Genomic DNA, 23,318 nt, shown 5'->3' with positions numbered 1-23,318 from the left:
TTGAGTTGAGTGGAACTATGTGGGCTTGTAGCTGTTTTCCTTGGTTTGTATCATCTTTCGATGTTCTTTGTTTCACTCATAACTAGTATTGCACCAGGGCGATGCGTTGTTAATGTTTTATATATTTTGAAAATTTTATGAGAATTCGAAATAAACTTCATTACACACATGTTCTTGTTGTGCCTACATATGTACTTTTATACATCTTTTAAATCGTAAATAATGCATTTAGTTTCTTACTAAAATAATGAATTTGAAAAAATAAGAACCATAGATATTATGAAAATAGTAAACATTGTACTTTGTGTAAGGTATAAAAAATGACAATTAAAAAGTTATACATTCCACATCTTTTAAAATACATGTATATATATGCCAATATTAATTACTAAATAATTGGTTGTACATTCTTTTAAAGATGATTTTAAACTCAATTAAGAAAAGTAAATGAGGGAAATAGAAATGAGAAAATGTTGTAACAATAAAGTGGGATGGATCTTCTCAAAAAAAAAAAAAAAGGTGGGATGGATTCGCATCTTTTAAATTGTCTTAATATATTTTATTTTTTAGGTTAAAGACATTATCAAACTATTAGTAAATCAATATCCCATAAATTTAACAAATAGGTCACCCTTAATTTAATAATTGTGGCTTTTATAAAATAAACTTAATAGCTCATACTTCATATTAAAATTTTGGACTCTTAAAAATTCAAACTATACTATTATTAAAAGTCCATACTTAATTAGCCCATAATCAAAAGCTCAAATAATAAAAAATAATTAAACATAACAATCAAAAATAAAATGAAAAGATAATAAATAAATAAATAAATATAATAATTAAATAAATATAATCATTATCTATTGTCTCAACCGCATTTTTTTTTTACCTTTTGTCTTTCTGAATCATCATTAGTTAAAAAGCATCACAACCTCCCGTCAAAAAAAACATCACAACCTCTTAACTTAATAAAAAGTCCATCTCCATATTTAGGTTTACAGAAGCACAACCCCCATTCACCCTCTAAGCCCACGTTTGGTTGGGTATTTTTAAAAGTTGAAAAATAATTTAATTAATTGAATCAATTACTTATTGTTTGGTTTGTGTCATGAGTTGATCAGTACACTTAACAATCATCCAATTTGTTACCCCTCAAAATAGAGAGAAAATAAAAGAAAGAAAATCCCTTACTAATGAATCATTTCCATTGCTAAACCAAACACTCAATAAAAGTAATGGTTATTGTTACCATTCCACTCTTTTAAAAGATAATTCCTTATGATAATTCCACTCCTTTAAACCAAAACAAGATATTTCCTTATGATGTTTACTTTTAATCTTTGATTCGCGCCTAAAATGGTTTAAAAGAAAACTTCATAAGGAAATATCTTGTTTTGGTTTAAATGTCCCAAATTATAACATAAGTGAGTCTTTGTATAATTATTTACAAAAATGAGTTGTTTTATGAATTTTTAAGAATTAAGTCGTGTCAAATTTGGACAACAACGAAAATTGGTGTATTAAAATGTAAAATCCTAACTTTGCGTCAAATATGAATTTTTGGCAAAGTTTGTGTATTTAGGTGCAATTTTGCCAAAAGACAACGTCAAAGTTAAAACCTAAAATTAAGGTTTGAGCTGCAGGTCAAATTGACGGTCGAGGGTTCCTGTCCCACTATCGCGTTCTTTTTTCGTGAAGCCAAAGTTTCGAAACTTCCATTACCTTCTTTCCCTCTTCCATTATACATCAGAACCTGACCTCAAATTTTCTGATTTCAAGTAAATTTGAGCGATCCACGTCATGGGATGGTACCGGAGATCGTCAAGATTTCTTTTCGATGCTTTTCGTCGCTCCAATTCCAAGACTCCCGTTCAAGAATCTGTTTATCCAAATACATTTTCTTCTAGATCTGTTTCAAGCGGGTCAAGAATTTGTCAACCGTTTTTCAGGCTGCAGAATGTGGTGAAGAACAACCAACGGAAAAACCCTTTTGATGGGGCAAAGAGGTTCTATTTCGTTGACGGAGACAAAGTTCACCACTTCAAAGCCAGGGGATACAAACGGTGGAGTCAGAATCCAAAAGTTGTATCTTCGATATTTTTGGTAGGTACTGGTGTTGTAGTCACTGTATATTTTGGGAATTTGGAGACGGTGCCCTACACAAAGAGAACCCATTTCGTGCTTCTCTCGAGTTCTCTGGAGAAGCACATAGGCGAGACAAGTTTCAAGAGTGTTAAATCAGAATACAAAGGGAAAATTCTTCCCCCTCTTCACCCAGAGAGTATTAGGGTTCAGAAGATAGCGCAGGACATAGTTGAGGCTGTGAAGAAGGGATTGAGGAAGGAGCAGGTGTGGACTGACATTGGGTACTCATCGGAAAGCGCGCCTCCGCAGGAGGCTCGTGAACAGGAGGCCGTGAGAGCATTCGGTGATGAGGCGGAGAAGTGGAGTGGTGAGGATAAGTGGCGTAAGGAGGATGAGATGCTTGATGATGGATGGGTTCAACAGAGTAGGAAGAAGGGTCAAGAGACGGGCGTCAAATCTCAAACTGCACATCTGGAGGGATTCAAATGGGAGGTTATCGTTGTTAACGACCCCACTGTTAATGCCTTCTGTTTGCCTGGTGGCAAGATTGTTGTTTTCACTGGCTTGCTTAATCATTTTAGAGCCGATGCTGAAATCGCAACCATCCTTGGGCATGAGGTGGAATTTGGAATTTATGCATCTACTTAACTTGGTTTTTGCTTTCGGTGCATTCAAGATTTTTGTTTGCTCAACAGGTTGCACATGCTGTTGCGAGGCACACTGCAGAGAATATCTCCAAAAACGTGTGGCTAGCAATCTTGCAGTTGATTCTTTACCAATTTTTCATGCCTGATGTTGTCAACACAATGTCGAATCTCTTCCTCAGGCTTCCTTTTTCCCGGAGGTATTTTTTGTTTCTGATGATCAATTTCTGTTTGATACTTGTGCTGCTTGCAATGGCGAGCTCTGCTTTGCTCTATTGCTTCATTAGCTGATAATGGATTAGCTATTGTTATCTAGCTGGCAAATTTTGTTTGTAAAACATCATTCATCTCCCTTGTTTGTTTTTGGCTGCTTAATGTGATTTGATCATCTCACTTATTGTTAGATTGCTTCATTTATGTCAATGATAAATCTTTGGTGAATCATGTATAAGTAATGTTTACATGGTGAATTTCCTTTTTCGATTTGGGGTATAAAATGTATCGTAGTTGCAAATATCTGTTTATGTTAGTGCAAGATTTTTAAGATTGCTTGATTTATGGCAGGATGGAGATGGAAGCGGATTACATTGGAGTGCTTTTAAGTGCTTCAGCAGGGTATGATCCTCGGGTAGCTCCTCAGGTGTACGACAAGTTGGGTGAAATTGGAGGTAGTTCGCGATTGCAAGATTATCTCGCTACTCATCCTTCTGGAAAGAAGAGAGCCCAACTACTGTCTCAGGCTGTAGTCATGGAGGAAGCCCTTTCCATATATAGGGAGGCGCAGGCTGGCAACGGTGTCGAGGGTTTTCTCTAAGTTTTACTAGTTTATTTACCATCCTCTCTTTCTTTCATGTAAGTTAGAGATCATTTTCTGCATTCACTTGCTTGCATATTCAGAATTAATAAAATTGTAATTAGAGATTGATGAATTCTAGTTGGGGTTCGGATCAAATAATATTCATAATTTTCAACTTCATCTCTATACCTCTCTTTTCTGCAAGCGATAGCGCATAATCTCCAACACTAGGTAATTCCAGAATTCGCCCCAAATGATTGAAACCCAACGGCTGCGTCTCAAGAATTACGTGGCGCGCCTAATCCACGGTTGCAACAACATTAGACCGCTCAATCAAATTCATTCCCATATTATAGTATCGCCAAATTTATCAGCAGATGATCGATCTTTTCTCATCTCTCGCCTCTTCTTCTACCTTTGCACAGCGTCCGAGTCACCGGCATCTCTCAAATACGTCAACAAATTTTTCAATCTCTTTGCGAAACCGAGTCTTTATATCTACAACGCGCTGATCAGAGCGAATGCAACGAAAATAAAAGATTCCACATCATGTGAGTGCTTGACTTTGTATAAGGAGATGATGGCCGGCGGTTTGGTGCCTGATTGCATAACACTCCCCTTTCTGCTTAAGGAATGCTCCAAGAGATTTGATGGGCCCACGGGCCGGGCCATACATGTGCACGCTGTCAAGTTTGGGTATGAAGGGGATGTTTACGTGCAGAATGCTCTCATAAATTTATACTCAGAGTGTGGAGTTTTGGAAGATGCGAGAAAGGTGTTTGATGAAATGCCCAACAGAGACGTGGTTTCGTGGAATTCGATGATTGTTGGGTGTTTGAGGAATGTGGAGGTTGATTTAGCTTTGCAGCTGTTTAAGGAAATGAAGGAGAGGAAAAATATCATCACTTGGAATTCGGTCATCACAGGTTTGGTTCAAGGCGGAAGGGCGAAGGAGGCTCTAGACATTTTTCATGAAATGCAGAACTCAGGCGATGAAAAGAAGGCGGTACAGCCGGATAAAATAACTGTGGCGAGTGCACTTTCCGCGTGTGCTTCTCTTGGTGCCATTGATCATGGAAAGTGGGTTCATAGTTACTTGGAAAGAAGTGGGATTGAATGTGATATGGTGATTGGGACAGCTTTGGTAGACATGTATGGGAAATGTGGTTATGTTAAGAGGGCATTGGAGGTTTTCAATGGGATGCGCAGTAAGGATGTGTTAGCATGGACGGCCATGATTTCAGTTCTAGCGCTTAACGGGTATGGAAACGAGGCTTTTGAGGTATTCAAAGAGATGGAAGCAGTTGGAGTGAGGCCGAATGCTGTAACATTTGTAGGATTGTTATCTGCCTGTGCTCACTCCGGCCTTGTGGAGAAAGGTCGTCAGTGCTTTGATGCAATGAAGCGTGATTACCATATAGAGCCGCAAGTGGAGCACTATGCTTGCTTGATTGATATACTTGGTCGAGCCGGGCTTTTCACTGAGGCAGAAAATGTTATTAATAGCATGCCAATGAGGCCGGATGCTTTTGTTTGGGGTGCTCTACTTGGAGCTTGTCAACTGCATGGAGTCGTTCGTCTCGGAGAAAAAGTAGCGAGATACTTGATTGACTTGGAACCTCACAATCATGCATACTATATTATTTTGTGTGATTTATACGCCAAGGCTGGTAGATTTGATGATCAGAAAAGAATTAGATCTATGATGAAAGGACTAAATGTGAGGAAGACAGTTCCTGGCTCCAGCATGATTGAAGTTGATGGCTTTGTCTATGAATTCTCTGTTAAGGGATCGCCTGAGATGCCAATCGCGGCCTTACAGAGTGTGCTGCTGCTTTTAAGCAATGAGATGAAGAGAGACGGGCATAGTAAGAGCATGGAATGACAAATGCAAATGTATCTCCAATTAGGTACCTAATACCGCTCTTGATCTTCAACTGGTGATTGGCTTAAAGAATAAGGTTTCATTAGCACATTTCAATCCCTTATATATTTCTTTAGTTTTGGTTCTATCTGTTCAAACCTGATGTTTTCGTTTTCTGAAAGGAGCCTGATGTTTTCCTAATTATTGCAAGAAGCAGATGTATGACTTAAATATTTAAGTTCATGACCCATATAAATGGAGGGGGAGAAGAGGTTCTTTAATACAATAATGCTTGTAAAAGAAGATAAGATTTTTCTTCTTTTGACTTTAACAAACTTCTGTTTGCTCCGATGGATAGAAATCTTATCTAGTTGGATATAATTGTTGACGATGAAATAAAACAAGCTGTTGGCTTTACCTGTCCCTGTAAAAGACTGCAAAAAATGTGGCATATGCTTTTAATAAAAAAACACTGAAGATAAGACAAATAAACTTTAAAAAAAATAGTTTGATGATGACCTTGACATGCAATTATAAGCTTTTAGTTATTATCATGCAGACAATGGCTTGATGGTGTATTTATCTTATATGAAAGAGTCTACATCCATATTTGTTTTGAGAAGCTTTAATATGTGTAGGCTTCTGGATATTCCTCCATCATCATATGCTAATATCAAAATATCAAGGTATTTGAGAAGGCAATATAGTTGCATAAAGGAAATCATTATATTTTTTCTGCAAAACAAGTCTCCTCCTCTCTGGTCTCTCTCTCTCTATTCCTCCCACATTCTATTACAAGTCTACCAGAGAATTACAATTCCCTCTGAGTTTGAGACAACTGCATTGAGATGGACATCGCGGTGTTCATTTTAGCTTTGCTCTTTCTCCTGCTGGGTGCTCTTGCCACAAGATCATACGCACTGACCCTTCTTGGTTTTCCACTTTACATTGTGGGTGGTTTTATCGTGTTCTCACTTGTCACTTATGTCAGAGAATTGATATCGTCTGCTCATCGACCACCTGTGGCTGGACCAATGATAAATCAACTCATACACTTCCACAGACTTTTTGATTACCAGATCAGACTTGCCCTGAGGTACCGCACATACCGTCTGATCACTGATTCGCACAGTGAAGTATATACTGCTGATCCGTTAAATGTTGAATACATCCTGAAAACAAACTTCCCTAACTATGGAAAGGTACGGTAATTTGGAGTTGGGCTCAATTAAATTAGAGTGCTAATGATATCTGAGTTTCCATCTCCTGTGTTTTGTGCAGGGAAAGTACAATCGTGGTATAATGAAAGATCTTTTTGGTGAAGGGATTTTTGCTGTAGATGGGAAGAAATGGCGTCACCAAAGAAAGCTTGCCAGCTATGAGTTCTCAGCCAAAGTCCTCAGAGACTTCAGCTGCTCTGTGTTTCGATCTAATGCTGCTAAACTTGCTTACAAGGTTCATGTAGAAGCACTGGCTAGTAGAGAGATGGATTTACAGGTTTCCTGATGAGGCTCATCTCCCATCATTTATTTTAAACATTATTTCTCTAATGTTTTCTATGTTAGGTCAACCACTTCTTGATCTTCTTCTGAAATTAGAAGAGTGACTTGGATAATGAAATGCCAATAGATTACACCAGGCTTGCAGTTATGGTTTTCAAGGAAATATCAATTTATGAACTTAGTTTACTGCATATGGTAATGAAGTTGAAAATCTTATTTACAGGATATGCTAATGAAATCAGCTATGGATACAATGTTTAAGGTGGGATTTGGGGTTGACCTCGATACTCTATCTGGATCAGATGAAATCAGTAATCAATTTATCAAAGCCTTTGACGACTCCAATGTGATTGTATATTGGAGATATGTCGATGTATTCTGGAAAGTGAAAAGGTTTCTTAACATTGGCCTGGAAAGAAATCTCAAGGAGAACATCAAAGTCATCGACAATTTTGTTTACAACTTGATCCACCACAAGAGGGACCAGATGAGGAACGAAGAGGTCAGTCCGAACTAGAATAACCCAACTCTCATGGTTTCTTATGTGACTTATGTCTTATATAACTTTTGCTTGGCTTTAGGGTGCAAAAGAGGACATACTATCGAGGTTTCTAATTGAAAGTGAAAAGGATAGAGAGAACATGACTGATGAGTATTTGAGGGACATAATTCTCAGTTTTCTCATCGCGGGGAAGGACACGTCAGCAAACACTCTTGCTTGGTTCTTCTATATGTTATGCAAGCATCCACTGATTCAAGAAAAGGTGTTACAAGATGTGAAATCAGCTACAGAGGTGAGAGATGAATTATCTGTTGATGAATTTGTGCTCGAGTTGAGCGAGATAGCTGTGGATAGGATGCAATATCTACATGCAGCTCTTACAGAGACTCTCAGGCTATATCCTGCAGTTCCTGTGGTAAAGCTTTTTATCTGCCCTATAGCTTTTAAAACTGCAGCAATGGATGTGTATTTGATAAGACACTCTGAAATGGAATGCCGTATAATGTTATCATGTTTGGTTATGTTTTTGCAGGATGGGAAGTGTGCAGACGAAGATGACATTCTGCCGGATGGCCACAGAATAAAGAAAGGTGACGGCATAAGCTACATGGCGTATGCAATGGGGAGAATGCCGTATATATGGGGAGACGATGCTGAGGAATTTCGCCCCGAGAGATGGCTTCAAGATGGGCGTTTTCAGGGTGAAAGCCCTTTTAAGTTCACTGCCTTTCAGGTTAGCCCATCTGATTTTGTATAATTTTATTTTTGATAGGATGAATTAAACTTGTATTAATTTGATTAGGGTGGGCCTAGAATATGCCTGGGGAAGGAATTTGCATACAGGCAAATGAAGATTATAGCAGCAACGCTTGTGATGTTTTTCAGATGGAAGCTTGTGGAGGAGAGTAGGAATGCCACTTACAGAACTATGTTCACTCTTCACATGGACAAAGGCCTCCCTCTCTATGCATTTCCTCGCTTTACTCCTTAGTTACTGTTTGCTGCTCTCTCAAATTCTCATCACTTGTAATCTTTTCTAAACTTTCAATTACTAATCACACAATTATATTTGATGGTTTTGGTTGTTACCTACTTCAAAGCACTTTTTTTTCCAGCCCTTCTGCTGTGTTGTCAACCAAGCCCTAATCTCCATATTTCTTATAAAAATATGTCTTCTTCTTCCAACTTTTTTTTTTTCAATTCTTATGCCGACGAGAATCTGATCGACGAGGTTCTTGCCGTTAATCCCGACATTAAAATATTCTAGCTTGTGAGCACGTTTTTGGAGGCGGTGAGTTATGTAATGCCGAAGAGCCCTCCAAGGAAAAGAGGGAAGAAAAAAGCATACATTCATCGCGATGAGGTCGCCGCTTAACGACTTTATGGAGATTACTTCTCCCCTACGAAGCAGTTTTTTAGTGATGTTTTGTATGCAGAGATCCTTGTTCTTGCGCATAGTCAATGCGTTGGAGCTGGATCCTTACTTCCAACAGCGCGAAGACGCTATGGGGAGAGCCAACTTCACACCGTACGGTTTCACTTCGGCAACTCGCGAATGTCAGTGCCGCCGATCAATACGACGAGTACATGCGTATTGCGTAGTCGACGTGGTTGAATAAATTATGTGGAGCAATCATCCACATCTTCGGCACAAAAATATTTGAGAAGGCCGACTAGCGTTGACTGCCGAAGGTTGCTTGTTATGCACGAGGCGAAACATGAAATGCTAGGGAGCCTTAATTGCATGATTGGAGTTGGAAGAATCTAACGACGTGGCAAGGAGCTTACAGGCGAGGTGATCACGACGAGCAAACGATTATCCTCGAAGCGGTCGCATCCCAAGATTTGTGATCTGACATGTTTTTTTTGGATCCCCAGGTCAAACAACGACATCAATATGCTCAATCAATCGATGTTATTTAACGATTTTCTTGCGGGAAGGGCTCCACAAGTGCAATTTGAGGCCAACGACTCTCACTACTTAACCGACGACATCTACCCAAATTGACCAATGTTCATCAAGAGTGTTCCATTTGCGACTGACGAGAAAAGGATGGGGTTCAAAGTGATATAAGAAGCTACAAGGAAGGATATAAAACGAGCTTTTGACATTCTTCAAGTTCGTTGGGCTATTATCAAAGGTCATGTTCTCTGGAGAAAGGAGCAACTGACCAATATAATGTTTGCGTGCATTATTTACAAAATATGATAATTAAGGATGAAAGGAATAATGCGATGGAATGGAAAGATGAGGGGGACAACGAGGCATCGAGTAAGCTCGGGCTCGGTGCGAAGCTCCATTGGAATTTCAAGTGTATTTGGCTCAAGATACAAGTATTCGCGATAAACGAATCCACAACCACCTTCAAGAAGATTTAATCGAGCACATTTGGACACAATTGTTGGTCCTATCCAGTCGATCATAGTTCAAATTTCAGCTTTTAATTATTGTATTTTTTATATTGTTGTATTTTTTTTTAATTATTGTAATCTCAAAATTTAAATATAATGAAATTTTTAATTTTAAAATTAAATATTTATTTTAATCTTAAAATACATTTCATTTTGAACAAAATGAAAATAAAATTTATAAAGCTTATTATAGAGTTGCCAAGGTAAAAGAGAAGCTCAAAGTTGGATATCACTCTCTGCTGGGGATGATCTAATAGGCAACTAAATTTTGTAAACAAAGCTACTTTTATATTAATATAGGTTTAGTGTTCGTTAGAAAGAATAGTAGTAGTAAATTTGATAGTCACTAATAGCAAAGAAGAATGTAGTGTAATTTTATAGTATTAGACAATTGGGGCGCCGGTTTTTATTTTTTTTAATCACGTTTGTTTAGCCATCTATTAGTCAAGCTGTTTAGTTGGTTAAGAGATTTAGCTAATACGTGAATTTCATTAAGAAGTTTGACTAAAAGGTGAAAAAATGTGAACCGGAATCTATCTCTAACTGTATGTTGCATGGAAAAGACGAATTTAGTTCTCAATTTTGAGGAGATTCCTGCCTGTGCCTGGTAGATAGATGTAAATATACATATCATCATATTCATATGTGAAATTACAAAGCTCTCCAAAACTACAAAAGTAACTAATCCAAATTCTTGCATCTCTATTTTTGTTGTGGAGACAAGACGACAAAACAAAGAAAAAGTGGATTAATTATTCCCGGCGGAATCCGATATTATCCAGTCCGAGAAAGACTGCAGCGTATTCATATCAGCCCTGTAATGCTTCTGCGTAAACTCAAGCAGCGCCGGCCACTGGAAGTCAGGGTACATTCTCGGATTATCGTCGTCCACCAACTCATGCGGCGGCGCCACCACCTTCTCCTTCTTCGGGCACAGGAAGAAAGCCAGAGATTTCCGTGGACTCTCACTGTTCACCACCGCTCTGTGCAAACAGCTTTTATATCTCCCATTTGAAAGCGCCTGCATGCGTATGTGTATGTAATTATAATTCATTTTTCACACTGTCATTAATTACTGTGTTAATTACCATGAAAGTGTCCCCTATGTTGACTACAAAGGCCTTGGAGTTAGGGCGTATGGATCGCCATTGATCATCCACCAGGACTTGCAGGCCGGCGACTGTGTCTTGGTGAAGGATGGTCAGTGATGTCGGATCGCAATGTGGCCCCGTGCCTAAGGTCTGGTCTGGCCTTTGGCATGGCGGATAATAGTTCAGTCTCATTATAGACTCATTTTCTTCGAAAAACTTTCTGAAATGGCTCCTTCTCACTCCTAAACTCATCCCCAAAAGCTCCATGATTCCTAGAGACAGATTGCTCATTGCACTGCAGTAGTCCTGGTATATTCTCCTGCAATTATATATATATACATATGATTTTTGTTAATTTGAACTCATATATAAAACTATTTTCACGTACGTACCCTAAGTGTGCGAAATCTTCCCCCAATTTGGTGCAGAAGTAGTGTTCGACAATATGAGACGAAGCTTTCTCTGGTGAATATTGGAAGGAAAGAGTTTCCTTCCATGGAAGCTTGGACGAGAATCTACCAGTGAAGCTACTGGCGTAGCCGCAATGCTCGCCCTGTTTCCGCAGAGCTCTTTGCTTCTCGTGAAGAGGCTGCTCGAAGAAGCGATCCATGTAATGGTGCGCGTCGTCGATGAGATCCGCATCCACGCCGTGGTTGACGACGAGGAAGAATCCGTGCTTCCGGCAGGCCTCGCCGACGAGCCGCGACGCCCGCGCTGAGGCGGAGGGGTCGCCGGAGAGGAAGCCGCGGAGGTCGATGAGCGGGACGTCGAGCTCCAGCGGATTAGGGTTAGGCCGGTCGGAATCGGGCCATATGAATTGGGGAGGGATGTTGGACTGGTGTTTCAACACCGTCGCGTCGAAGATTAGTGACCTGTTTGGCTGCTCGTAATTGTGTTTGGAGGCGGGTTGGGGGAGGGAGGCCTCGCTCGTGCTTGTGATGGTGCTCATTTTTGCATGAAAATATTGTATTATTATTATTATTATTTGTTTTTTCGTAATTTGGGAGATTTATATAGGAATATTTGCGGAGGAGTTTGGGAGGTGTGATGATAGAAAAGCCAAAAGGCCGTTTGTTTGAGAATTTAGTGAACAAAACTAGGTACTTCTTATAAGCCTCTCTTCGACCAAATTCGCAAACAACAAAAAGGGATGTTTTGCAAACAAGGGCTCCAGAAGAAGTGTTTTTGCAGAAGAGGGCTCGTAGTTGAGTCGATTGAGGGAGACGTCCTTTCTATTTTGTCATTTATGATGTCGATAGAAAAGCGTTTCCCGATGGCTTTTGGCGCTTCCTTTGGTAGGGATTATTATTATTAGTACTAATGGTTTTAAGGTTTTGTTTTTGGAAAAAATGAAGTTTTGTTGTATCATCTTAGTACTAATTAAATTTTAAGTTCCAAGTTTTCAAATTGCAATCTTTTGGCGATTTGGTTCATTGATAGAAATTTTTGGATGGTTCCGATATACAGATTTTTGTATAATTATTCATACAAAATTCTAATAATTTAACGATGTTATAAGAATAAAAATAAAAAATAAATTGGTTGGGACGAAATCCCTCCTCACCTCTTACTGCACCCGCCAGAGCACCATGGCTATTTGTTTGTTTCCATGCAAAATTGTTGAATTATACATTAATTCTCTTAATCTATTAATTATATAAAAAAAATTAAAGTAATAGACTAGAATTGGATACTCATAATCATTGGGTGACCACAAACAAAATATCCGACTTATAATAAAATACTGTAAAGTTATTTTATGGGAACGCCTTTCCTTTTCTTCTTTGTAAGGTTGGGGCATCCTTAATATTCAAATTGGAAATGATATATATGGATTCGATAAGGTTGTAGTTGACTTGTTGGAGTGAAGTTTTCACTTTTCAGTTGCTTCGCCATTTTATATTGTTTGTCTATACAATGGGCAACTCAGTTCCCAAGTCTCGTTGCGTTCCACCTATATATAAAGAACGGAAAATTGTCACAAAAAACATCAAGCTAGGATGAATTCTAATTTTACACATAATAGTTATAACCTCATAATTCAATATGAAAATAAAATTTTCCCTTACAATCAAATATTAATTCATAAGAAATTAAAAATAAAATTTTAATTTTACTCACAACATTTAAAATTTAAAATTAAATACATCAAAATTTTAGATCGTTATAATTTATTTTTATTTTCTTTTGAATTAATATTTGATTGCGAAGGAAAACTTCATTTAATTTGATATTGAATCATTGAATTGCGGAGGTCATTAAATGCATTATATGTACTTTTTGTATTGAGTTATAGTAGCAATTTTTTAAGGAAAATTTTAAATTAAAAAAATAAATTAAAATTGATGTATTTTATTTTAATTTTTAAAGATTGTGGATAAAATCACTTACATTAAAATAAATGATAATAGTTGCGCCTCTATATTTATTTCACATTAGTATATTTTTAGTGGGAAATTTAAGGCAATTAGTAGTTTTTATATATGGCTAAACAAGCCAACTGGCTCCGCCAGTCCTCTCATTTCCAAGGGTTTTGTTTGCTTTTCGTTGGTGAAAATTTAAAAATAAAAAAGAAAGTGGTTTTTGTTTCTATTGTAGTACGTGTTAGTATTCCTTCCAAAATAAGTGTGACTCGCCATTTCAACAATTCCCAAGGATTTGGTTGTATTATAAATGGAGGAATATGGATTGTTGTGGTGGCAGTGCGACAACAATTTTATAAGTCTGTCGCTGTTAAAATTCGGTACATATGTATTTAGGGGTGTAATCGAATCGAATCGAACCGAATAACGGTGTACTCAAGTTTGATTTGTTTAGGATCGAATCGAATTCCGAACTTTAATTACTGAATACTTTGAGGCTCACGAGCGGCTCACGAGCCTAATCGAGCCTATATGAACTTTCTAAATTTATATTTATATTCAAAATATTGATTATTTTATTTTAAAAATAAATTATTTTATTTAAAATAATAAATTATTTTATTTAAAATAATAAATATATTAATTATTTTTTTTATGACAGATAAAATTAATTAAAAATTTAATACAATTATTATTAATTTTAGTGGATAAATATAAGTTGTATCTACTAATAATTTATATTTTTCAAGCTGAATCACTTGACGAATATGTTCACGAGCTAACGAGCCGAATACTACTAAGCTCAAGTTTGGTTTGTTTATTTATCGAGTTTCTCTAAACGAACTTGAACAAGCTTTTTTCAAGCCGAGCTCCAAATAATTCGTGAGCGGCTTGGTTTGTTTACACCCCTAGATGTATTTCAAATTTGCATGCGAATATTTATAAATAACTAGCTTTTGCATCCCATATGATATATATAAAAAAAATTATATTTTTATACTAATATAAAATTAATACGAATTCAGTTATATCATATATATAAATATAACAAAAAAATAATTTTAATTAAATATATTTAAGGTGAATATTGAAAAAATAAAAATAAAAAAATTCACAACACTAAAACTAGATGGAGTATTATGAAAAGGCAAAAATAATAAGTTAAAAAACTAAGAAAAAAATAAAAATATACTCCCTCCGTCCCGCTTCAAATATCTCATTTCTGTTGGAAATTGTTTAAATACTCCCTCCGTCCACCAATCAACTACCCATTTGATGGTCGGCACGGAAACTAAGAAAGCTGAAAAAGATGGTGTAAAAGTGGTGTAAAAGACTAAAAGGGTAGTGTTAATATATTTTGATTACTTTTACTAATCTTTCATTGGCTATTTGACATTATTTTAATGCCTTGACTTATTAAAGTGTTCTTTTTTTATATAAGCTATTTCTTTCTTTCTTTTTTTTACTCTTTAATTAAATAAACTGAAAAATGGAAAATAAATAAACTGAAAATTCGAAAATAAGTAAATAAATAAGCTGAAAATTCAGAAATAAATAAACTGGAAATAAATAAATAAACTGAAATTCAAAAATAAATAAATAAATAAATTAAAAACTGGAAAATAATTTTTTTTGAAAATAAATAAACTTAAAGTTCAAAAATACATAAATAAATTGAAAATTCAGAAAATAAATAAACTGGAAATAAATAAACTGAAAATTTGGAAATAAATAAATTAATTAAAATCTGGAAAATTATTTTTTTAGAAAATAAATAAATTAAAGTTCGAAAATAAATAAATAAACTGAAAATTCAGAAAATAAATAAACTGGAAATAAATAAATAAACTGAAAATTCAAAATAAATAAACTGAAAATTCAGAAAATAAATAAAATGGAATTAAATAAATAAAGAAACTGAAAAATTCATAAAATAAATAAACTGGAAATAAATAAATAAATAAACTTAAAATTTGAAAATAAATAAACTGGAAAATAAATAAACTGGAAATAAATAAATAAATAAACCGAAAATTCGAAAATAAATAAAAAATTAAGAAACTGGAAATAAATAAATGAATAAATAAACTGGAATTAAAATTTTCAGAATATAAACAAATAAATAAACTGAAAAATAAATAAACTGGAAATAAATAAATAAACTGAAAATTTGAATATAAATAAACTGAAAATTCAGAAAATAAATAAACTGGAAATAAATAAATGAATAAATAAACTGGAATTAAAATTTTCAGAAAATAAATAAATAAATAAACTGAAAACTAAAAACTGAAAAATAAATAAACTGGAAATAAATAAATAAACTGAAAATTCGAAATAAATAACCTGAAAATTCAGAAAATAAATAAACTGGAAATAAATAAATGAATAAATAATCTGGAATTAAAATTTTCAGAAAATATATAAATAAATAAACTGAAAATTAATTTTTTTTGAAAATAAATAAACTGAAAATTCGAAAATAAATAAATATATATATGAAAATTCAGAAAATAAATAAATTGGAAATAAAATTATCAGAAAATAAATAAACTGGAAATTTAAAATATCCTACTCCATTTAATTAACATCAAAATTGGATTAAGTAGACAAGTAATGGTAGAGTATGGTGGGTCCAATTGGTAAAGTGTAGTAATTTAAAAAGTAAGGGAGGGTATATATGTCCAAAAAGCAGAGTAGCTAGTTAATTGGTGGACAAAATTTTAGAGGCAAATGGGTAGTTGATTGGTGGACGGAGGGAGTATTAAGTATAGAGAGAGAGAGTGCATTGCCAAAAAAAGAAATGAGATATTTGGAGTGGGACAACCCAAAATAGAAAATGGGACATTTGGAGTGGGACGGGGGGAGTATTAATTATTAAAAAAAAATAGAGATGAGAGAACTTTTTAAAATTTTAATTTTCAAATAAATATAACTTGTATGTATAAAATATATCAAATTAAATCTCTTATCGTAATCTTTAATTTAATATTGGTGAAACAAAAACCTTTATTATCTTCTAATAACGAGTTAATGGATAAATGAGAACCTGAATAGTCCAAATCCGAGAGCACAAAGACGATTCAGGGAACCAAGAACTTGAAGAACACTTATACTTTGTATTTCTCAAAAAACTCTGCCTATTACAATGAACTACACAGGGTATTTATAGAGTTTAAAAAGAAGAAGGGTACAGTAGTCTTTTTGATATCTCACGTACTCCTCATGCAGAAAAGTTGATGGTCGTCGTTATCTCTTGCGATTCGTCCTTTTACTAACGGATTTGGAGCTTTTCCAACTACCAGCAAAGCTCGATTAACCTGCGCAGCCTTTCTTTGAATGAAGTCTGTGCAGGAAGAACCCTTTCGCTATCTGCTGAATCTACGTATGAAGGGCCTGCACAGGAATGAACTCCTTAGCGCCAGCTAAGTCTGCGCATGCCTTTGAATATCCAGCAATGTGTACAGTCCTTCTTGGTTCTGTGCAATAAGGGAATGTTAGTTAATAGATAAATGGAGGTGTAAAATAATAACCTGCGCTGATGAATATATTTACTCCTCATCAAATATGCATATTAAATATTTTATAATTTTAGTCGAATTTTAAAATTTTAAAAAGAACAAAAACGAAAGAAAATATAGTTTGCAAATAAACCTTCAATTTTATTATAACTACAAATTAAATTGCTACTCAATTTTGAAATTGGTTTCAAATTGAAAGTTACTTTTTAGTATTTAATATAATATAGATTATATTTAAAATCTTAAAAAATATATATAATTAAATAATTATAATAATTGTATATGTATATATATATATATATATGTGTGTGTGTGTGTGTTAGTTATTAGTATGAGTTTGAATATTAATTACAGACTGTATAATGTTTTGATTATATATATTAATTTGGCTAGCAATACATCGATTTATCGGTCGGATCAGCTCATTTTGTACAAATTTATATACCATAACTCGTGTTTTAATATGTGGGCATCGACCTTCTTGAAGAAATGAAATAGAAGTAATGTTTTAGTCGGGGATGTCAATTCAGTCCGAAATCTGTGGGTTGGTCCACCCGTTAATTCAAAAGGATTATAATTGAAATTTTTTAATCCTATAAAAATTATAACCCGATTAACATGTAACTGAGTAGCTCGACATCTATTAAGGTCGACCTGAAACTCTATAAGACTAACCCGAAAATAATGTGTTCGCATGATTCACTACAAGAAAACTGGTCGAACACCGACGGAAATCACCGACGGACTATTTTCCGTCGGTAGATACCGACGGATCCCCGACGGACCGTCATCCGGCAACATCGCCGGAGCCGGCATCTATTTCCGATGAAAATACCGACGGACAATATCCGTCGGTAAATTCGGTATTTTCGATTTTAATAATTATTTTTGTTTTTTACCGACGGATTAAACTCAGTCGGAAAAATTGGGTAATTTCGAATTTAGTAATTATTTTTATGTGTTACCGACGGATCACCGACGGAATATTCCGTCGGTAATTTCAATAAATATTATTATTTGTATTTTTATTGTTTTTTTATTTTTTTATTTATTTTATTTATTTTAAATTATTTTTAAAATTAGTACCGACGGATAAAGTCCATCGGTAAATTATTTTTTTATTATTTTATTTTTTATTTTTTATTATTTATTATTTATTTTTTATTTTAAATTATTTTAAATTAATTTTCTATATTATTATTATTTTTAAATTATTGAAAATATTTTAAAATTGATAGTTATTTTTAGCAATAATATTTTCTCTTTTTAATAAACGATAATATTAATTTTTTTTATTATCTTAAATTCGATCATATATTTACCGTCATTTTTTCGCCGGCACCACAAGTCTTAGATATCATCTCGACATATTCTAAGGTTATGAATAAATGATACAGTATTGTATATTGAAATAGAGTTTAAATGAATTAATAGGTGCTAGTTATATCAATAATACGCGTGTTCTTTACTGGCGACCACTTGAAAGAAACTTCAAGGTTAAGCGTGCTTGACTCAGAGCACTAGTAAGCTGGGTGACCCACTGGGAAGTTGGCCAAATCATATGCAATTAAGTTCAAAATACATTAGAAATACGAAATACTTGTAGAATACGAAGATAGGTTGATAAAAAAAATAATAAAAAAAATTAAAAATTAAAATTTAAAAATTTAAAATAATTTACCTACTGAATTTTTCGTCGGTAATCCGTCGGTAAACGCGCCACCTACCGCGGCCAACGCCGGCGCCGGAGACTTACCGACGGCGATGTCCGTCGGTATCCACCGACGGACAGAAAAAATTCGTCGGTAAATGAGCGTTTTCACGACGGGTGAAATCCGTCGGTATCTCCATTTGCCGACGGAATTTTGATTATTACCGACGGAATATTCCGTCGGTGTTCGGCTAGATTCTGGTTGTGATTATATGAAAATTTTATCGTTATTTGATTTTCAATTTCATGACTTTGCTTTGATTATAAGATATTTTTTCAAATTAATTGTGAAATGTATTTTGATTCAACATTAAAAAGTTATACTCATCATTCACTTCTTTGTATATTTAATTCAATATACTTAACATAAAATATTTAGAGTAATACTTATTAAAAATACTATATTTTTATATCTCTAAAATTTGTATATTAGTTATTATGTAAGTCGATGTTGAATTGTTATTTATTTATGCTTGTATTTATTTATTACAAATATAATATTGTCAAGAATTAATTTTTTTTAAATAAATTTTTGAGATCGACTAGCCCGCAATCAGAATATTTAAGATTATAGTTGGAAATTTTCAAGCGAAAAAAAATTCAACCGAATTAGTCTGCACTCAGAATAATCCATATACCCGATTCACATCCCTAGTTTTAGTAATTTCATACCATCTAATTTTTTTTTTTTTTTTTTTCTGAAATTGCACGTACAAACAAAATTTTCATTGTGAGCGATGATTATTACTAATACATTGGACCTTTATCGTTCTCTCTCTCTCTAAAAAAACTCCACTTAAAATTAATCATCAAAATCCACGTGAAACCTGCATATACACACTGTAACTTCAAATTTTACTGTAGTTTTCTTGCTTTTCGTAGATTTCTTTGCTTTACCCTTTCGTAAGCTTTGTGTGTTCTTACTTCTGATCAATTGTAACTCTTCATTTGAATCTTCTGTTTAGGGGCTTCATTTGAATCTTTTAAGGTAAAATTATTTGCATCGGCACTAAACTATTAGTTCATTTATGTTTGGGATTATGGTAAACGAATACACGAACTTTGAAAAAATTGTAATTTTTACTTAAACTTTCATTTAAGTAAAAAATACATGAATTTATATTTTTCTTGCAATTTTCATCTGAATTTGACTTTCGGCGAAATTAGAGCTTAACTGACAGTCGAAAGTTTACCTGATGTTGGTCTAACTTATGATGATGATGAGTATTTAGAAGCTCAGAGGTCTAAAAAGGCAAAAATTAATATATTTGACTTAATTTCAACTGTCAATTAAGTTATAAATTTCGTTAAAAGTCAAACTCAGAACCGATCACCTACCCACCGTGGGCAAGCATAATGTGTCCACCACTGATGTGACAATTTTAATTTGGAAAGAGAATTAACATATCTTACTCTAATTAAAATTATCTTACTCTAATTAAGATTGCCACATCAATGGTGGACACATTATGCCTGCCCACGGTGGGTAGGTGATCGGTTCTAAAGTCAAACTTAGGCGAAAATTGCAACAAAAATATAAATTCATATTTTTTTTAGCTTAATTGAAAGTTAATTTGGGTAAAAATTGTAATTTTTTTTTCAAAATTCGTGTATTTTTGGCCATAACCCCTTTATATTATATATATATATATATATATATATATATATATATATATATATAGGGGAGAGTTCAAGAAAGAACCATAAATAAAAGAAGACCGGAGAAACCATTTTCAGCCATTCGATCATCAAGATCTACGGTGGATGCATCATCTTGTTGGATGAATGCAGATCCTGGGTTCGAATCTTGAATGGAGCATTTTATTTTATTTTTTTAGTGCAATTAATTTTAACAGCGAATGCATTAATTTTTATCAGTGGATGCATTGGATTTGATGGTTCTCCCGTTCTCACAAATAATGTAGTTCTCTCTAGAACAACACCCTATATATATATATAGGGTTGGCTTCTATAGAAAAGCCTCTTGGAGTAAGAATTAAGAATGAATCATATCCATTCATCAAATCAGGTTGCACGGCTTAGATTAAGTATTTTTAATGATTTACTATTAATTAGCAGATTATGAAATAATGTATTTGTTTTGTTCGAAAAGGTTATATTCGTAAGTTTGATTTCTGCCAAATTCTTCATTAATATCAAATCCCAAAAAAAATCTCCATTTCCATTTGAAGATTAGGACGGTGAAATACGATTTGTGATTTTTATCATTTTTTTTTAAATTTGTTCAGCCATTCATTCGAACACCTGTGTTTCTTGTTTCTAATCCATTTTCCTTTTTGGTTTCATGTTCGAAAGAATGATACAACTTATTCAACATATTTTCTATGACGTTCATAACAATATACCAACATAATTGGTGATAATATGAAACACTAACAATGAAATAAGGAAAAATAATTGAAATTTAAACCATAAAATACTTTCCAGTACGATGCAATATTTTTTTTTATTATATAACGAACAAAGGCGTCAGTTCATTACTTTGTCATACATATTCAGTAAATTAAATTAGATAACGTTCATTATATAATTCTAACGAACATATAAAAAAATATTACGAATAAAGGGAGTTGTTTCGTTACTTTGTGATACACGTTCAATAAAAATCATCGTATAATTCTAACGAACATATAAAAAAATATAACGAACAAAGGGAGTTGTTCATTACTTTGTGATACATGTTCAATAAAAATCATCGTATAATTCTAACGAACATATAAAAAAAATATAACGAACAAAGGGAGTTGTTCATTACTTTGTGATACATGTTCAATAAAAATCATCGTATAATTCACGAAAATTTATGTGAATAAATCAGGTTTAGGAGAAGAATAAAAAGTAAATAATTGATGTATATACTCAAGAAAATCCTGCTGTGAAGAACATAGATGAGTTCGGGTGAAATTAAGATATGTTTCTGACACATAAAAGATTTTGTTAGTGATATGATTAATGTTATAATATCTACCAAAATTATGAAGATTATCTTTGCATAATTGTAGGATGTAGGACGTTACAATATATAGTATTGAATTACTCATATGACCTTTCGCTTGACAAAGGTGATTAAAATCATTTCATTTCATTGATCGTTCGATTATGTGTTTTCTATGGGTGAGATCCCTTCTCAATTCTCACTACATTTACACCTTTTTAATTGAACTTTCCCATATATATATATATATATATATATATATATATATATATATAGGGGGCCGCTCCAATGAGACCCCCTAATTTTAGTGAGATCTAGGGCACGATCTGGTGCGTTTATTTTATCAATCCTATGGCTGATATTGTATCTGGAGGGTGATTTTTTTTTCGCAGGGTTCGAATCCTGGAGGGAGCAGAATATTTTAAATTTTGTTATTCATCAGCATATACTGCATTGTTCATCAGTATATACGGCCATGTTCATCAGTATATATGTCTTATTCATTACGAATTTTTTAAATTTTATTTTTCATCAGTATATACATCTTGTTCATTAGATAAACGTTTTGTTCATTAGTATTATATGTCTTATTCATTGTACTCATGTTACAAACACACGAAAAATAGGGGGTCTCACTGGAGCGCGCCCCTATATATATATTTCTTGATTACTATGGATATTTGTTTTTTTTTGTTTTTCATAATTTATTTCTTAATTCTTATTAACTAATTATCTTTTTAATTTTTGTTATGTGAAACATTAGAGCAAATATTGAATTAAACTACTACTCTGTCTTAATTTAATAGGCAACATTTCCTTATTTGTACGTACCAATTCAATAGGTGACTTTCTAAAATGAAAGATTAACACATAATAAACACGTTCACTCTAATTCATTATTTATATTAAAATGTTATTTTGTGGCTCACAAATAATTATCTATCTTTTCAATTAAAAAAAAAATCTTATTATCTCTCGTACTTTTTTAACAAATATATATACTCTAAAAAAATTATTTTCTCTTTTCTATTTTATTATAAAATATTTGTTTCTTAATATTTGTGTCCGGACTCTATGACTTATTGAATTGGGACGAAAGAAGTATTTATTAAGAATATTTACGACTTGTTTATTTGTGAAGGATTAATGTGATCGATGTTGTATTATGTTGTCATCACGACAGATCAGCAAAGACAGAGCCAATACCTGGGCTCAACTCGGAGGTTACCCGAGCATTTTTTTTTCTTCTAATTATTATATTTAAGTTGTGTTTTAATTTTTTTTCTAATCTTTTATGAATAAAATTATAATTTCGAGCACCCATTTTCAAAATCCTATCTCGGTATATATGTGCACATCAAATGACAATGTCATAGTGTTCTTAATTTGATTATAGTATGAATACATCAAGGTCCATTGCATAGCGACGACAAAAAAAAAAAGAACATATATATTTTTGGGATTTGGATATAAAATAAAGTTTCACTTGTGTATCATTATCAATTTTAAATATTAAGTTAAGTATTAAATAAACCCCTAACGTGGAAGCTTTTATTACATCCAGCTTCCTATGGTAAGGGGTGTGTCAACTAAGCCTCTAAATTATGTAATTTTGGACAATTAAGCCCTCCGACTTAACGGAGAGTTAACACCGTTAACTTTTTTATTTTTTTAATTTGAGGAAAAAATAACAGAAGGCAACTTACCGGAAGACAGACTGAACAGACAACTCGCCCAGTTCCTCTCTCAACCGGAGACCTTCCAAAATCGCCAATGCTTCACACCCTGCATAGCCGAGAAAGCCCCCTGAATAAAACTAAAATGACAGCAGATATTCCCAACAAAACCTTCAGAGATGAACGCCCCAA

At 33.7% G+C, this 23,318-nt stretch overlaps 4 protein-coding genes across 7 annotated transcripts; 3 read left to right on the top strand and 1 right to left on the bottom strand.

The window, feature by feature from the left end:
- Positions 1–1,639: 1,639 nt before the first annotated feature.
- LOC130993548 (mitochondrial metalloendopeptidase OMA1) lies at positions 1,640–3,708 on the top strand. Its single transcript, XM_057918477.1, has 3 exons — positions 1,640–2,706; positions 2,784–2,932; positions 3,297–3,708. The coding sequence occupies exons 1-3, from the start codon at positions 1,804–1,806 to the stop codon at positions 3,544–3,546; spliced, it is 1,302 nt and encodes a 433-aa protein (XP_057774460.1). The 5' UTR covers positions 1,640–1,803; the 3' UTR covers positions 3,547–3,708.
- A 73-nt stretch (positions 3,709–3,781) lies between these two features.
- On the top strand, positions 3,782–5,413 carry LOC130993546 (pentatricopeptide repeat-containing protein At5g66520-like). Its single transcript, XM_057918472.1, has one exon. It carries the CDS (start codon positions 3,782–3,784, stop codon positions 5,411–5,413), a length of 1,632 nt encoding a protein of 543 aa, XP_057774455.1.
- On the top strand, positions 5,304–8,492 carry LOC130993547 (cytochrome P450 704C1-like). Of its 4 annotated transcripts, XM_057918475.1 has the most exons (8): positions 5,304–5,438; positions 6,031–6,078; positions 6,384–6,594; positions 6,674–6,889; positions 7,118–7,396; positions 7,476–7,811; positions 7,929–8,129; positions 8,199–8,492. In XM_057918475.1, exons 1-8 carry the CDS (start codon positions 5,410–5,412, stop codon positions 8,385–8,387), a joined length of 1,509 nt encoding a protein of 502 aa, XP_057774458.1. In that variant the 5' UTR covers positions 5,304–5,409; the 3' UTR covers positions 8,388–8,492. The 4 variants fall into 4 exon arrangements, with proteins under 4 accessions (XP_057774458.1, XP_057774457.1, XP_057774459.1 ...); XM_057918474.1 differs by lacking the exon at positions 5,304–5,438 and having other exon boundaries at positions 5,681–6,078; XM_057918476.1 differs by lacking the exons at positions 5,304–5,438; positions 6,031–6,078 and having other exon boundaries at positions 6,235–6,594; positions 8,210–8,492.
- A 1,799-nt stretch (positions 8,493–10,291) lies between these two features.
- On the bottom strand, positions 10,292–11,976 carry LOC130993545 (gibberellin 20 oxidase 1). Its single transcript, XM_057918471.1, has 3 exons — positions 11,292–11,976; positions 10,897–11,218; positions 10,292–10,829 (listed from the first exon to the last, which is right to left on the bottom strand). The coding sequence occupies exons 1-3, from the start codon at positions 11,846–11,848 to the stop codon at positions 10,557–10,559; spliced, it is 1,152 nt and encodes a 383-aa protein (XP_057774454.1). The 5' UTR covers positions 11,849–11,976; the 3' UTR covers positions 10,292–10,556.
- Between the last annotated feature and the right edge of the window lie 11,342 nt (positions 11,977–23,318).

The sequence above is a fragment of the Salvia miltiorrhiza genome, chromosome 7, assembly GCF_028751815.1.
Source record: "Salvia miltiorrhiza cultivar Shanhuang (shh) chromosome 7, IMPLAD_Smil_shh, whole genome shotgun sequence".
NCBI classification, from domain to species: domain Eukaryota; kingdom Viridiplantae; phylum Streptophyta; class Magnoliopsida; order Lamiales; family Lamiaceae; genus Salvia; species Salvia miltiorrhiza.
Note: the sequence above shows the minus strand (reverse complement) of the source record. Positions and strands in the feature narration are given on the sequence as shown.